This window comes from Microcebus murinus, chromosome 11, assembly GCF_040939455.1.
Source record: "Microcebus murinus isolate Inina chromosome 11, M.murinus_Inina_mat1.0, whole genome shotgun sequence".
NCBI lineage: Eukaryota > Metazoa > Chordata > Mammalia > Primates > Cheirogaleidae > Microcebus > Microcebus murinus.
The window spans coordinates 83129713-83146803 of NC_134114.1; the positions used below are offsets into that span (position 1 = coordinate 83129713).

A 17091-nucleotide genomic window follows, 5' to 3' on the forward strand; every position below is an offset into this window, starting at 1 on the left:
CAATTATTTTAGCACCTACCAACGTGTGAGAACATGCAATATTTGTCTTTCTGTGCCTTACTTATTTCACTTAACATGATGTAATCCAGTTCCATCCATGTTGTTGCAAATAACAGGATTTCATTCTTTTTTAAGGCTGAATAAATTGTTTATGACTGAATTATATTCCATTGTGTGCATGTATTACATTTTCTTTACTCATTCATTTGTTGGTGGACACTTAGGTTGCTCCATATTTTGGCTATTGTGACTAGTGCAGCAATCAACATGGGAGTGCAGCTATCTCTTTAATACACTATTTTCCTTTCTTTTGGCTATATATCCAGCAGTAGGATTGCTAGATCATACAGTACAGTATAATACAGTACAGTATTTTTAGCTTTATGAGGAACTTCCTGTTTTCCCTGGTAGTTGTACTAATTTGCATACCCATGAACAGTAGAGGAGTATTCCCTTTTTTCTGTATTCTCACTAGTATCCATTATTATTTGTCTTTTTGATAAAAGCCATTTTAACTGAGATGGGATGATATCTAATTGCGGTTTTGATATGCATTTCTCTGATGTTTAGTTATGCTGAAAGTGATGTTGAATATTTTTTCACATGCCTGTTGGCCATTTGTATGTCTTCTTTTGAGAAATGTCTATTCAGATCTTTTGCCCATTTTTAAATTGGATTATTTGGTTTTCTACTATTGAGATGTTTGAGCTCCTTATATATTTTGGTTATTAATCCCTTGTCAGTTGAATATTTAGAGTATTCCTTTTAAATCAATATTGAGATAAACATATTCAGAAATAACATTTAGTAACATTTCTGTATATAAAATAAATTTATAAAAATCAATTGTATTTCTCTCTTCTGGTAACAGCTAGAAAATATAATTTAAAATATATATATGTGTGTATCATTTATAATGGCATCAAAAATACTATAATATTCCTATGAGAATGACAGATAATAACCCTATTAAAAAACTAAAATTTTATTGAGAAAAATTTCCAAATAACCAAATAAATGGAGAGATATGCTATGTTTATTGATTGGAATCTTGGTTATGGTTAAAATGTCAATTCTCCCTAAATTGATCAGTAGATTCAGAAAAATCCAATTTAAAAATCTCATCATGTTTCTGAAAAAAAGAAGGACAAGCTGGTTACAAAATTAATATGCAAGATACTGCTGAAGAAGAACAAGCTTGGAAAAGCTATCATATTGACTATTAAATGTTACTACTAAGCTATAGTAATTAAGACAGTGTGATATTGATGTAGAAATAGACAAATGGGCCAATGGAACAGAATACAGAAAAATGATATATACCAATTATATGTGAACACTTGGTTTATGCAATAATTGTGCTAGAGAAACAGCAGGAAAAGGATGCTCTTTTCAATACATGATGTTGATGAATTGCTTATGCATAAAACAAAAGGAAATTGGACCTATATTTAATACCATTCACAAAAATTTCCACATAGATTACAAACAAAAAAGAAAATAATAAGGTTTTCAGAAAATAATATGCAATAATATTACACAGTCTTCTGGTTGGCAAAGGTATTTTAACCAAGATACAAAAAATGACTAATCATAAAATACTGAGACATTTGACTGTATATTTGACTATACATTTTATATATTTTACTATATATTTTATAAATTTTATAAAATTTAATGAGTTAAATTTGGATGATTTACTATCAATTTCATTTTCTTCTCTGTAGGATCTGGATGAATAACAACCTCTCCTGCTACCTTTTTCTTTTTATGTGGATCATTGTGGGATTAGGACAAGGAAACAACAGAAAACAACTGGAGGAAGTACACTGTGTGACTGTAAAGTCTTTGTAAAAGTTCCAGTTGCTACTGCACTCATTTTATAACTTTATCCTGAAGAAATAATTTGAAATATAGAAAAATATTCTACTGTGACTAAATTTGAAATAATAATGGATTTAGAAATAACTAAAATGCTTCAAAATACAGCAGTTATTAAATACCTTCTCTTACACATTTTATGAATTATTATGGCAAATTAAAAAAAATTGAGTATAGAAAAATCATTATTTCAAGCCAAAAGTATAGAATCCAAAATTGTAGAAAGCATATAATCATTATAATAAATAAGACTATTTTTTAAAACTTTAGCAAATTTTAACATTTTTATACTTTGCTAGAGATCTATGCATGACTTCTTTCATTTTTCTAAATTCTCTATATAATGCTTATGGGTTCCCTGCATTAATATGAATTTTTTTTCTAACTTACCTTGCTTCATGATTTTTTTTTTTACTTAAATTTTGAAAATTCAATTTGAAGTGTTTTTCATAGTAAGATGGAGATATTATTCCAAATATATCAATCACAGGTGATTTGTTAACAGCCATATTCACAGATTATAAACCTAAAGAAAAATATTAAATGTACGTTAGCATACAAATGCACTCACAGTACCAAATAATATATGTCATGCAAATTCATTACTTGTGAAAAAGGGTAGCAAGAAGGAAAATTAGGCTTAAGAATAATAGCTTATTAAGGAAAAAATTAAATTTAAATTTAAACTCTCAGATACTGAATTCCAACTTAATTTTACCTCTCAAGTTTACCTCTTCTTTCCATTATATTACCATTATAAACTTGTCCATTCATATAATATCTAGTCTTTAATATGCTTTAGCACTTTTATCCCCGAAACCATTGAAAGAAGAGCATGGCATGGTAGCAAAGAGGAATGGCTATACAACCAGACTAACTGATTTACTTAACTGTTCTATGCCTCTGTTTCCTCACCTGTAAAATGGGAATAGTATCTCCTCACAGAGTCCCTGTGAGAAATAAATAGTTCAGTATATGTACATTGCTTAGAATAGAGCCTGGCATATAGAGAACTTTAAGCATTTCTGATCATTATTAGATTATTATTTTCTGTTCTTCAAAGCCGCTTGTATATTTCTTTTATGCTCCTGTCTTTTTGCCATTTAGATTATGCTTTCTCTGCTTGCCTTCACACCCAGATACCCAGATTTTTTTTTCTTTCTAAAGTATATGTTAGCATATTCTATAAGTGTGACCAAAACTAGGACATACTATTTGTGTTTAGTGGAGTATTTAATCAGCAGAATGAAATAATGAAATGAGTAGTCATATTTATACTGGATTATTTTGCATTTAAGTTTAAGATAGTTAAATTTAAAAACTGATCATTAGATCAGTCAAGGTGTGGGCAGGAAACATAGGACACACTCAAATGGAGTAACTGTATGAAGGGATTCTTCTGAGAGACATGGGTAGAGTTATAAAACAATATGGTGTAGTTCTCAGGGGCTGGCAAAAAAAGGATAAGCAGTTGCTACTCTTAGGACTGAAAAGGAAGACAGACCAAGAAAGAATAACTGCAAGAGAGTGGTGCTTTAGAAAACTAAAAACTAGTTATTAGTTTTTGGCTTTGGGTTGAGAGATGCTACCAATCTGAGGCTACCATCTAAGAGGGAGCCTGGAGGATAGGAACTGTGACCTCATTCTCTTCCGCACTCCACTCCAATCATTTGCCTATGCTTCCCATTTGCTAAACCAAACTAGAAGCTAGGAGGCACAGGGCAAAGTGGAGAAAGATAGAAAGCAATGAGAAGGGCAATGGGAAAATATCCAGCATAAAAAAGATCACAGACACAAAAAACATCATTGTCTATTGCTAATGATGTACAGCAAGATCTGCTTCAAATAATCCACATTCATCAGAATGTAAAGCAAACAGATCTTCTAAGTCGGCAGCTGTCCTGAAAAGGAGTGTCATCTAGAGTGGTCCTAACTTTAATGTAAAACAAAAGTTATTCCCATGCAGGATTAATATTTTCAGACATTTATTTTCTTTACCAGCTAAAAACATCACATTGGGCATTTCTACCTTAAAAGGCACTCAGGAAAATAACTACAAATTCATATTACCAATAAATGCATAATAAGGTACCCATAAGCACAAGCAGCCTAAAAGAACAATAATCAAGTAGTAGGAATATGCAAAGGAGTAAATCTGATAAATCTAATAAATGTTGCAAATTTGATAAGTATTTATTGTGGATATAAGATTATGAAAGTGAGAGGTTTAAGTAAACTAGGTAAAGACCATGTCTTCAAAAGAAAACAAAAAGAAACTTATGAGCCTAAAAAAATAATCCCACCATTCACAAAACATTGCATATTTCAGAAATATAGTCTAGAAATACAAATTTGTGTCAGACATGCTCTTAAATAAATTAGTTTAAAATATTTAATGCCGACTGGAAAGGAAAAACTACAGCCACCTGGAACAAAAAAATAATTGAAGGCAAACTGGTCTCTGTGTACACTGTTAGGTAAACTGACCTGAAGCTTTAGGAGATATTTCACAGAGTTGACTATTAGTCATAGTTTTGAGCCTTTAACAACTTAAAGACTAATTATTTTAGAAATTCCGTCATGATCACTGATCCTATTGTCCAAAGATTCCTTACACCTGCTGAGAACAGTGGTAGTTATTTATACCTTCTGCTCATTATCAGAGTTTCACAACAACTAATTGAAGAAAATTCTCAAGACTGGATGGGATGAAAACATCAAATTGCTGTAAAATAGCTCACTCTCAATTTCTGGCTTATCTTGGTAGTACTGGCAACAGTGTTTAACCAACACTAGTTTATAAGGCACTTTTTTAGTAGTGTTGAAATACACAAGAGAGATAATTTGTACCCTGTAATATATTTTATTACTTAGTATTGTCTTTGACTAAGAATAATAGGAACAGTCTAAAAGAAAAAAATGAATGCCTTCAGAAATGTTTCCAATAGAGATGTTGGAATTAAATCCTCAGTGTGGTAAATAAACAAAGAAAATGGTTTAAAATGGTTTAAAATGATCCCCCCCAAAAATTGAAATATAGAATTTGAAAATGTCATTAGCTTTCAGAAAAATTTTATTCCTTTTTTAAAATTATTCTTCATCAAATTCTCAGTAGAATCCCAAATTTGAAGCTATCAACAAAGAAATTATTATTAGTACTGCATTTACAGTAGGGTCAGATTGCAGGGTATGATATTTTAAAATTAGTTTTACAACTTTGACACAATATATAAAAATTATTATTTTAATTTGTTATTTTATAATTCTAATTTATATCAAGTCTGGTTTTTAATTTACTTTTAACAGAATTAGCTAAACTAGCAAAGTAAAATTTTATCATAATTTATTATAATTTATTGATGACAAAACAAGCTTCACTGGACATATTTTGGTGAAGGAAAAAAGAAAGTTTTTGTGAAGGCAGCAACAGTAATGAACCAAATAATGATAGTATTATTCCAAATAAATTCAAAAGAATTTTGACTAGTCTTTTATAGGGTTATCATAGCGAGTTTGATTTTGTGAAGTGCTAAAACTAAAGTATATTATTTCTAATATGCACTGTCTATCAAAGCAATAAACATCACCCTTTAAATGTCATTTATACAAAACATAAAGAAGTTCAAAACTAAAAAAAAAATTGAAAGTATTGAATTAAAAACCAATAGAAGAAATATTAATCTTGTGCAGGTTCTCATAATCTAGCACTTTCTGTTGCTAAGACTAAAAAAATATTCAATTGTCAAGACAATAGTTAAAGATGGCATCAAAGATGTTTTCTTGGAAAGGTTGGTTGATTCTGCAACAAAGATATTGCTCATGTACCCCATTTCAATGACACCATAGTTCAATGTATTCAGCACTGGTTGACAATATGAAGACAAACTCATAGAATAAACAAACCTACTAAACTATTTTTCATTGCAACTTGATAAATGCACATCTATCACTAACATTGGCAACTGCTTTACTATATGTACAATTTGAACATACTATTAATAGTGATATAAAAGCAGAAATATTGTATCAGCATCAATACTTACAAGTATAATTAACTCTGAACAGTATAAAACTAGAAAAGGTTGCATTATTTTAAAATTTATTAAAAATAAGTTTTATGTAGGACAGCTGCAAAGGTAGGTAATCATTTTGGAGTAGTCATCCAAAAGGAGGATGTCACACCAGAATGCCTGTAGAAGCTGAGAAATACCCTAGCCAAAACCAACAACGACAGAAAACTAAAAATAAAAACAAACACCTCAGTCTTACAACTACATGAAGCCGAGTTTTTCCAACAATCTGGATGAGCTTAGAAGTGCATTCTTTACCAGAGCCTACTGGTAAGATACCAGCTTGGCTGGAAACTCTTTTTCCCCAAGCATTATTGAGATACAATTGATAAAAATTATATATATTTATAATGTATAATATGGTGTTTTGGTATGTGCATAAATTGAGAAATAATTACCACAATCAAGCTAATTAAGATAGCCATTACTTCACATAGTTATCTTTTGTGTGTGTGTGGTAAGAACATTTAAAGTCTACTCTCTCAGCAAGTTTCAAGTATGCCTTACTATTACCTACAGCCACTACACTGTACAATAGATCTCCAGAATTTACTTATTCTGTCTAACTGAAACTTTGTACCCTTTGACCAACATCATCCTCCATTTCCACCTTCCACTCCAGCTGCTGGCAACCACCATTCTACTCTCTGAATCTATGAATTTGACATTTTTAGATTCTGTGTATAAGTGAGATCATGTAGTATTGTCTTTCTGTGTCTGGCTTATTTCACTTAGCATAATGTCCTCTGGATTCATCTGTGTTGTCACAAATGACATAGTTTCCTTCTTTCTTATGGCTGAATAATATACAATTATGTATATATACCACATTTTTTTCTATGCATTCATCCATCAATGGACACTTAAGTTCTTCCATATCTTGGCTATTGTGAATAATGCTGCAATGAACATGGAGGTGCACATATCTTTCACATACTAATTTCATTTCCTTTGGATATATACCCAGTGGTTCATATGATATTTCCATTTTCAATTTTTTGAGAAACCTCTATAACAACTGTACTAATTTACATTCTCACCAACAGTGTACAAAGGTTCCCTTTTCTCTACATCCTCACCAACACACGTTATCTTTCATCTTTTTAATAATAGCCATTCTAACAGGTGTGAGGTGATATCTCATTGTGGTTTCAATTTGCATTTCTCCGATGGTTAGTGATGTTGAGCACCTATTCATATACCTATTGTCCATTTGTATGTCTTTTTTTGCGAAATGTCTATTCAGGTCCTTTGCTCCTTTTTTTAATTGCTGTTTTTTTGGTTTATTTGTTTGTTTGCTATTGTGTTGTTTGAGTTACTTTTATGTTTTGGATATTAACCCCTTATCAGATTGTGGTTTGCAAATATTTTCTCCCAGCTGCAATCTTGATTTCAATCTTGTGAGACACTGAGCAGAGAATCCAGCTGAGCCAGCTTAGATTTATGACCTAAAGAACTGTGAGATAGTAAATGAATGTTATTTTAAGCCTCTAATTTGTGGTAATTTGTTTTGGTAGCAATAGAAAACTAAAACAAGACACTCTATAATTTAGCAATTATCATTAAAGTGGGAGATGATCTTTATATCGCAATCTGTAAAAAGTTATCACTAAGCATCTTAAAATTTGATGGAATGTTTGAATTTTATTTCCTATCACAGGAAGCTTCACACATCCACAGTTCACGAATCCAGAATCTATTTCTTTCTTCAAAATATAATGTGTGTTTAGTTATAATTTAATAGGAGAACTTAAAGGAACTGGCTGCTGGTAAAAAGTTGACATTAAATTTTGAAAATACAGCATTATGTTTTATAAGACAAAAAAATAACATTCTGAAATTGATGAGAATTTTAAACTACCTTCTTCTGTTCCTGTTAATATACCTATGTGAGACTCATTTTTCTACTATGAATACTACTAAAAAAAAAACCCACAGAAACAGTAGCTAGATACATTAGTTCATGCAAAGAATACTACTAAAATTCAAATTAAATTAGATAAAATTAAAAAGTATGAAAAGGGTTACTTGTCACAATAAAATTTTTGATGTTGATACTGATATATTCAATATGTGTTCCTTGTTTACATACAGATTGTTTGTTTAAAGACTTTATTTTTTCAATCTTGAGCAGTTTATTTTTTCAACCTAAGAGTAGTTTTAAATTCACACAAAATGGAGAGGAAAGTACATAAATTTCCCATGTACCTCTTACTCCCTTACGTGCACAGTCTGTCCTATTATCAATATCCCCCACCAGAATGGTAAGAGGTTTTTTGTTTGTTTGTTTGTTTGTTTTCTCAAGCTTACAAGATTAATATTCTGTCAGAACAAGAACACTTTGTTTTGGATTTCACCCTTTCCCTCCCATCTCCCACCTCTGGAATATTCCATAGGAGTTATGAAGATCCGGGAAGAGGACTGAGAAAGATGAAAAAAAGATAAAAAGGAAGCCACCGCCAAAGAAAAAAAGAAAAATGAAAACTCTATAAACGTACAAATTGATTACCTTAGTCCTCCTTTGTCTACCCATGGGCTCCTGGGTTAAAGATGTGTGCAGCCAAAATTTAGCTTAAGGAAGAAAAACCAACATGTCCCCTTCTTGTCACAAAACCCAAATGTGAACCTCAGATGGTTCTGTCTGTCCAGAAGGTGCACCCTCCAGAGAAAGGGTGAGAGCAGGTCAAGGGCACAGTCTCCAGGACAGCAGAGGTGTGTGGTGGCTGATGGTGAGGGGGCTGGTTTCCCAACCACCAGTGTGCTGCTCTTCTGTTGGTTGGCAGTGTTTCCCATTCCCTCCCCTACCCAGAGGCAGATATTATATGATAGCTGGAAACCCTCCACCAGGGCCTCAGGCTGCTAGAAGATGAACTGCAGTTGAATTTCATCAATTTGGGGAGCCAGGCTGCTATCATCATCTCTTACACCAAAGTAGTGCTCCATCAGATCAAATGCCCTCTGGTAGATCTCCTGGTTCTCATGGCTCTGGAGAACTCAGTTTTATCCAAGCCATAGGCTTCCTCGATGAGGCCACAGTAGGGGTTATTCCCTGAGCCACTGTGTTGGCCTTCTTGCTCTCCAAGCCACAGGATGTTCTCCAGTCAACTGAGGTACTCTTGCACAATCTTTGAATCCATTACAGTCAGCAAATCACACAGGGGTTTGGTGCAGCCCAGTGAGTCCACATACCTAATCTGCATAGGGATTCCTCCTGATGTGGCATTGATGGCCCAGGCTACCTCTTTCCTTGTACAGAACTCTGCTTTCTGAAGGATTTCAATCAACACAGGGAAGACATTTGCATCTATAACAGCTTGTATTTGAGCCCTGTTGCCAACAATGGTGATATATGAAATGGTTCAGCAAGTTTCCTTCTGGATTGACTCCTTGGGGCTGCTCAACAAGTGGAGGCAAAAGAGGGCTGAACAGTTCAGAATGACCTGGGTCTGGATGTCATCATCCCTGGTGATGATATTACCCACAGCTCTCAGGGCAGGGGACGTCACTTCATAATTGTTGTGCATCAGCAGCTCTACCAATCTCTGGCAGACTCCAGAGTCTATGATCACCTGGATTTTCTTATTGGGGCCATCAGACAGACAAGAGAGGTTCCCAGCAAGCATCTTCCAACAAGTCTGAGTTGCTGCTGAAGAGTAGCTGAGACAATACCAGCAAACAAGAGGCCTTTGCAAATTCTGGGGGTGGGTTCTTCCCTTGGCAGAGGTTTGACAGGGCCAAGACCGCATTCCGTGTCATTGTCAGTCATGTGGACTTGGTAAAGAGTATTAACAAAGGATTAAGGATAGAACAACAGTTCAAGATGTAATCTCAGCAAACGGAGCTGTCTCCAGCTGTTTCCCAGTGCCCAGACTGCCTGTTGCTGCACATCCTCAAAGTCTGAGTTAAGTAGCTCTATAAAAATGGGCCTCTACTTCAATGATAATTTTGGTCTGCTGAGAGGTTCCAGAGGCGATGTTTGTTAGAGCTCAGACAGTTACAAACTGTAATGTACAATTCTCATTCCTCTTCAAAAACTCCACAAACCAATCCACTAATCCTGAAGTATTGATAACTTTATCTATTGGAGGACCAGGCTCTTTGGAGAGCAGTTTCTGAAATTGTTGTGTGGTCACTAACTGCAGGTCAGAATCATCAGACTAGAGCATCTCCACCATCTCTCTTGTGATCACCACTTACTCCAGCAGTAGAACTCAGATAGGAGTCCATGAGAAGACTATTAAACGTGGCAGCTTGTTTATTAATCACCTCCACTTTTCTCTGTTTAAAAAGTCGTTGCTTGAGCTTCTGCTTCCGGAACTGAATGCCCTCTTCCTCTCTTCTTCGCCTCCTTTCCTCAGGGTTTAGGGCATTGTTCTTACAGCTCTTCATTTGATAACTGTCTTTCCATGGGCTTGCCATGATCTACATCACGGCTCTGCTTGCTCAGAGTGGTGCTTGCTTGCTCAGTGGTGGCTCTGCCACCACTTGGTGGCAGCAGGGGCAGTAGCTTCAGCTGCAGTTTCAGCAGACAACATCCAGAATGGTATGTTTGTTACAATCGATAAGCCTACATCAACACATCATAATCACCCAAAGTCCATACTTTACCTTAGTGTTCACTCTTGGTGTTGTACATCCTATGGGTTTGAACAAATGTATAATGACATGTATCCATTATAGTACCATGTTTCCCCAAAAATAAGACAGGGTCTTATATTTATTTTTCCTCAAGCAGACACCGTAGGGCTTATTTTCAGGGGATGTGTTATTTTTTTTAAGTACGGTACAACAATCTACATTTATTCAAATATAGTTATCTTCTTCTGGAACATCATCATAACTCTCCAAACCCCGAATTCCATCCTGAATTTCTTGCAACTCTGTTTCCTTTAGAATAATTGGCTCCAATCTCTCATGTCGAGCAATAGAGCTCTCATGAGGCAAATGAAAAGCGTTGCTCGTCTTCTTTACCGCTCCGCGGCGAAATGCACTGGTTGTGCAGATACACTGCATAGCCACACCCATCACTAGGTCTTATTTTTGGGCTAGGGCTTATATAGTGCAAATGCTTAGAAATCCTGCTAGGGCTTATTTTATGGGTAGGTCTTATTTTCAGAGAAACACGGTATCATCAAGAGTATTTTCACTGCCTTAAAAACCTTCTGCACTCTACCTATTCATGCCCCCAACCTCTCCACCCTGGCAACTACTGATCTTTGTACTGTCTCCATAATTTTGTCTTTTCTTTTTTTTTTTTTTTTTTTGCTGAGCCCCAAATTTTGTCTTTTCTAGAATGTCATGTAGTTGGAATTATACAGTATGTAGCCTTTTCAGATTGGCTTATTTCATTTAGTAATACGCACTTAGGGTTTCTCCTTGTCTTTTCATGATTTGATAGCACATTTCTTTTCAGTGCCAAATAATATTCCATTATATGGATGTGCCACAGTTTATTTATCTACTGAAGGACATCTTGGTTGTTTGAGTCTTAGACATTATAAATGAAGCTGCTATAAGCATTTTTGTGCAGGTTTTCCATGGACTTAAGTTTTCAACTCTTTTGGGCAAATATTATAACAAGGAGTGTGCTTGCCAGATTGTATTGTAAGAATATGTTCAGTTTTTTAAGAAACTGCCAAAATATCTCCCAAAGTAGCTGTACCATTTTTTATTCCCACCAGCAATGAATAAGAAGTGCCTGTTGCTTCACATCCTTGCCAGCATTTGATGCTTGTCAGTGTTCCGTTTTTTGGCCATTCTAATAGGTGTGGAGTCTCCTTATTGTTTTAATTTGCATTTCCATGATGACATGTGACGTGTAGTACCTTTTCAGATGTTGTTTGCCATCTATATGCCATCTTTGGTGAGTGCTGTTGAGATCTCTGGCTTACTTTTTAATTAGGTTGTTTTCTTAGTGAAATTTAAAAGTTCTTTATATATTTTGCATAACATCCTTTATCAGATGAGTCTTTTGCAAATGCTTTCTCTCAGTCTGTGCTTGCCTTTTCATTTCTTTGACATTGTCTTTCACAGAGCAGATGTTTATATTTTTAATAAAGTCCAGGTTATCAACTATTTCTTTCATAGATCATGCCTTTGGTGTCATATATAAAAATCATCACCATACTCAAAGTCATTTAGGTTTTCTCCCACATAGAGATTTTTAATATGTGAAATTGCTATTGTACTAATAACTTTGCTTTCTTATGATTAAGGAATAAAACTTAGGAGCATAATTTTTATCTCCATATCAATTAGTTATACGTACTTTCCCATCCAAGTACTAACCAGGCCCGACCCTACTTAGCTTCAGAGATCAGACAAGATCGGGCGTGTTCAGGGTAGTATGGCCGGAGACAGTTATACGTACTTTCACTCAACTATATGCACAGTTTTTGTAACGGTTTTCTTTTTCCCTGTGTTATATTTGCAATCTTATGTCGTTGAATCTAATAATTTGGGTTTGTATTTTGGATGTCTTTGTTTTTTATTTTTCATTTTCATAGTAATTAACTTCCATTGTAATTTTTCCATGACAATTTGGAAATTTTAAAATTGGTACATCTCCATAGAGAGTTGGAAAAACACTTTAAAAAAATAATCTATACTATACCTTACCTGATTCCCTATACCCTAACTCTAGACCTATTAAATTTAGCCTGTGGAGTTGTCCAAGAATATTTGTTTGTCTTGTTTTGTTTTAAGCTCCCAAGTGAGTTTAACATGCAGTCTGAGTAGTATAATGTAATTTTGGAGCAAAACCAGAGTTTTGATATAAACCTGGAAAATGTAGGGCTTGCAAAGAAGTAGGAATTACGATAATTTTTTCTTCATCTTTTCTATTTTGCTCTTTAGCTTTGTCAAGTATAATTCCTTACTACAGCAAAACAAAAAAAAATCCATTATTTAGAAAAACAATATTTTAGAGCAGAAAACTCTTCTCTAAAAAGGAGCTACCTTAAAATTTAAAAAGTTCTCATATTCCTAGCACTCTGGAAGGCCAAGGCGGGTGGATTGCTCGAGGTCAGGAGTTCAAAACCAGCCTGAGCAAGAGCGAGACCCTGTCTCTACTATAAATAGAAAGAAATTAATTGGCCAACTAAAACATATATATAAATTAAAAAATGAGCCGGCCATGGTGGCGCATGCCTGTAGTCCCAGCTACTCGGGAGGCTGAGGCAGTAGGATTGCTTGAGCCCAGGAGTTTGAGGTTGCTGTGAGTTAGGCTGACGCCACGCCATGGCACTCACTCTAGCCTGGGCAATAAAACGAGACTCTGTTTCAAAAATAAATAAATAAATAAAATAAAATAAAATAAAATAAAAATAAAAAGTTCTCATACTATGAGAGCCTAGATATGTCCTCTTTTTGCAAAAAAAAAAATATGTGAAATAATATAATTAGAATTAGAAACTCTGTTAAAATAATTACACTGCCAATAACATATTTCTCATATTTGGAGAAGGGGGCTCAGAAGGTCATTGGAATTAGGGATGAAGGGAGAAAGGTAATGGAATCATATGAAGAGCTTTTAAAATTAATCCACCTAATCTGATTTTCCTTAAAGGAGAGAGGAAAAAACAGAGGTAGGGATAGGGAAGAATCTGCAAAGAGAAAGGAAGAAGAAAAAGAGTAAGGAGAGAGGGAAGAGGGAAGGGCAAAGGAAAAGTGGGAATTGCTTCAAACTATACATGATGTTTTACCACCAGGATTCTGGCAGTACCATCCTAGACTGTCTGAGAGCTTCAAAAAAGGGGTTGGGGAGGAAGGCCATGTGCAGTAAAAGCAAGTGAGGGTAGTTCTTCATAGCATCATTTGTTGAAAACCACTTTTATATGATAATTTCTCAGGCAGCAACAATACCCCTAAAAGACTGTAAATTTGACCAAGAGGTAGGACCCCAATGATGCCTGCAAGGACTAACTGAGGAACAGGCAGGAATATAAACAGCCACATCTCTATCTTCCATGGCATTTCTTTCTGGGAGGAGCAGAGCAGCAGGAAGGTGGGCAGGAAGGCTGCCCATTTGGTTTCTGCAGCCCTTCTCCAACTTCCTGCTTACTCAAGTTTCAGTTTCCTCATCCATGGAAATAAGAATGATAATATCTACTACACAGAGTTTCACAAGTATTAAATCAGATAAAATACTTCTTATATTGTAGGGTGCACATAAATGATAGTCATTTAAAAGATGATAAATTAGAGAGATAGATTAGATATCTATCTTTATCCAAAAAAGCAGGCTTTGTGTTCTTCATTTTTGGACCTAAGTTCTCTGAGAGATTTAGAAGAATAATGGAAGATACGAAAGGTTCATTCAGAACCTGCTAAAAGGGTCAGCAAAGGCCGGGCGCGGTGGCTCACGCCTGTAATCCTAGCTCTTGGGAGGCCGAGGCGGGCGGATTGCTCAAGGTCAGGAGTTCAAAACCAGCCTGAGCAAGAGCGAGACCCCGTCTCTACTATAAATAGAAAGAAATTAATTGGCCAACTGATATATATATATAAAAAATTAGCCGGGCATGGTGGCGCATGCCTGTAGCCCCAGCTACTCGGGAGGCTGAGGCAGAAGGATCGCTCGAGCCCAGGAGTTTGAGGTTGCTGTGAGCTAGGCTGACGCCACGGCACTCACTCTAGCCTGGACAACAAAGCAAGACTCTGTCTCAAAAAAAAAAAAAAAAAGGGTCAGCAAGAAAAAGGTTACAGTTACAAGTTCAAGTGGAGTTGTACTTAATAATAGAACTAGAGTCACAAACACTTATCAACAGTAGAGGTGAAATATTCAGCCTCTAATATAGTATTTGATAAAAAAAAAATTCTTGAACCATGTATTGAAACCTACTGCACGAATAATTCATACCATTTTATTCCTCCTCAGGACAGTTAAATGCATACAGCACATTGACTTGTGAATCGTACAGAAAGAGGAAGACAGTGGCATATCTCATGGTCTTTTAGTAACCCCCCAGAACACCTTACAACAGAAATAGAAAATTAAAATCAGGCCAAATTTTTTTATTTCCTCTGCTATCAAATATAAGACACATTTTTTTATTCTGCTGGGAAATCACAATTAAATGTAAAGAGACTAAAATGAATTTTTTAAATTGGATTATTTTACTTTTCCAATACTGCCAAGAAACAGCCATAATTTTTCCTGAATCAGCAAAAGATGATGTGAAAGCAAAAATGAGCTTTAAAGAAATTAAAATTGTCTTTAGGATTTAAATATTCTTTTTTCTCTATAATTCCAAAAACACAGGACACTTACTAAACTTGTGGATAGAAATGGAAATAAAATCTTAGGTGAATAAAATCAATCTTAAAGATCATTTTGTTCTCCTTTTTAAATAAACATAGTCTTCTCTCAAATAGTGAAATGAAAGGTAAGAAACTTGATTATTTTTGATGCTAACTATTTCTAAGACCCAGCTTTTAGCTGGCTCTAACATTCTTGGCATATAAATCCTTCCACAGGGGAGGATGGTCTGCAGTCACCACCACATTTTCTCTGCCACCTTCCAGGGATGGTTTCCAATAATGTAAATAGATTCCAAAAATTTACCTTGCATATGTATTTGAAGTGGCCAAAAAGACAGCTGGCTTAGGTTTTACTTATAACACATATAATTTTTACATTAAATTATATTTACTCTCAAATTTATTCCAGTGTAGAAAATATAATATCTGGAATCTAGTTTCTATCACCCCAACCCTGAAATAATCTTTCCAAGGCTGACAATGATCTCCATGTAAACTAAGAGTTTTTCAGTACTGATCTCACCCAATCCCTCCCCAGTATCTGACCTGCCAGTCAACCCTTCTGAAAAGAATTGTCTTCTTTTTCATTCATTATGACACTCCTACTTGGCCTTTTCTCTCTCTGAGACTTCTGCATGATAGAGTGGGGAAGGGTGCCATACAGGAGTCAACAGCTTATTTTATATCCTAACTCCAGGACAAACTATGTCTGTGTCATTACCCAGATTACTTAACTTCCAGGTATCTAAGTTTTCTCATCTATAAATAAGGATTATAATGGTATTGTCTGTTGATGGGTCCTACTATTCAAGTGGAGAGGAATACTGATTACTTACTATTGGTTTGTTGTATAATATCCTTTTAATTAATTATATAAATTCATTAAGCAATAAATACCTTAAACATGAACATATTACATAATTAATATATCACAATGCATGTATTTAGTTGATAATTGTTAAATCTGGGTTAGAAGTAAATGAGAATTTATTTACTAATTGTCTGACTTTTGTGCATGCTTGAAGTCTTTTATAATAAAATATTTAAATTATTGATAGATTTAATCAATTTTTCAGATTTAATTAAATATTCATGGTGGCCTTGGAGCATATAATATATATATATGATTCTATTAAATGTTAAAGCAACTAAAAATATAATATCTAATATTATAATAACTAAAAGAATAAGCAGCCACATTTACACTAAAATGTCTTTTAAATTGTTAATTATTTAAATTATTTTTATCATTATCTTTTTTTAATTATGCTCATTCTTACTCCCCAGAATACCTTTTTAAGTCATTTAGTAATTTTACTATTTTTATGCCTTTTTAGAGTTTCAACAATCTTATCAGAAACTTTACAAAGAGATAAATTTTCTGGCCATCCAAAGTTACAGTATCTGGGTCAGTATGGGAAAGAAAACTTATAGGGAAATATCATCTACTAGCATATCTGCAAAAATTTCTAAACAAATATAAGAAAACCAAACCCAACAATATCAATACATAAGAATTTACTGTAACCGAAAAAGGTTAGTCTCAGAAGAGCAAGAATGATTTAATATTATAAAATCTCTTACTATAGACCATAACATTCATGTATTGATGTATTTAAAGCAAAAAGAGTAGGAAATACTTGATATTTGCTCAAGAATAATTCAATTTAATTCAGTTTCAATTCGCGATTCTAGAAACAAACAAAAACTTTGCAAGCTAAGGATAGGAATTTTCCCTATTTTAATTAAAAGTATCTAGGAAAAACTAAAACAAACATGATAATTAATGACAAAACCTTAGAAGCCTCAGCTTAAATGCTAGGAACAATACAAAGAAATTCATATTATTAGTATTATTCAAAATGTTGTAGACAGTTTTAAT

The 17091-nt window shown here is 34.2% G+C and overlaps 1 protein-coding gene and 1 pseudogene across 2 annotated transcripts in view; both read right to left on the reverse strand.

Annotated features, from left to right (window-relative positions):
- Positions 1-17091, reverse strand: part of TMEM232 (transmembrane protein 232) — a 202933-nt gene that overhangs the window by 171838 nt on the left and 14004 nt on the right. For both annotated transcript variants that reach the window (XM_076008262.1, XM_012754577.3), the window contains exon 2: positions 2272-2407. In XM_076008262.1, coding sequence (XP_075864377.1) covers positions 2272-2390 — 119 coding nt within the window. In that variant the 5' untranslated portion in view covers positions 2391-2407. The remainder of the gene's footprint in view (positions 1-2271; positions 2408-17091) is intronic.
- LOC105865741 (importin subunit alpha-7-like) lies at positions 8557-10379 on the reverse strand (annotated as a pseudogene).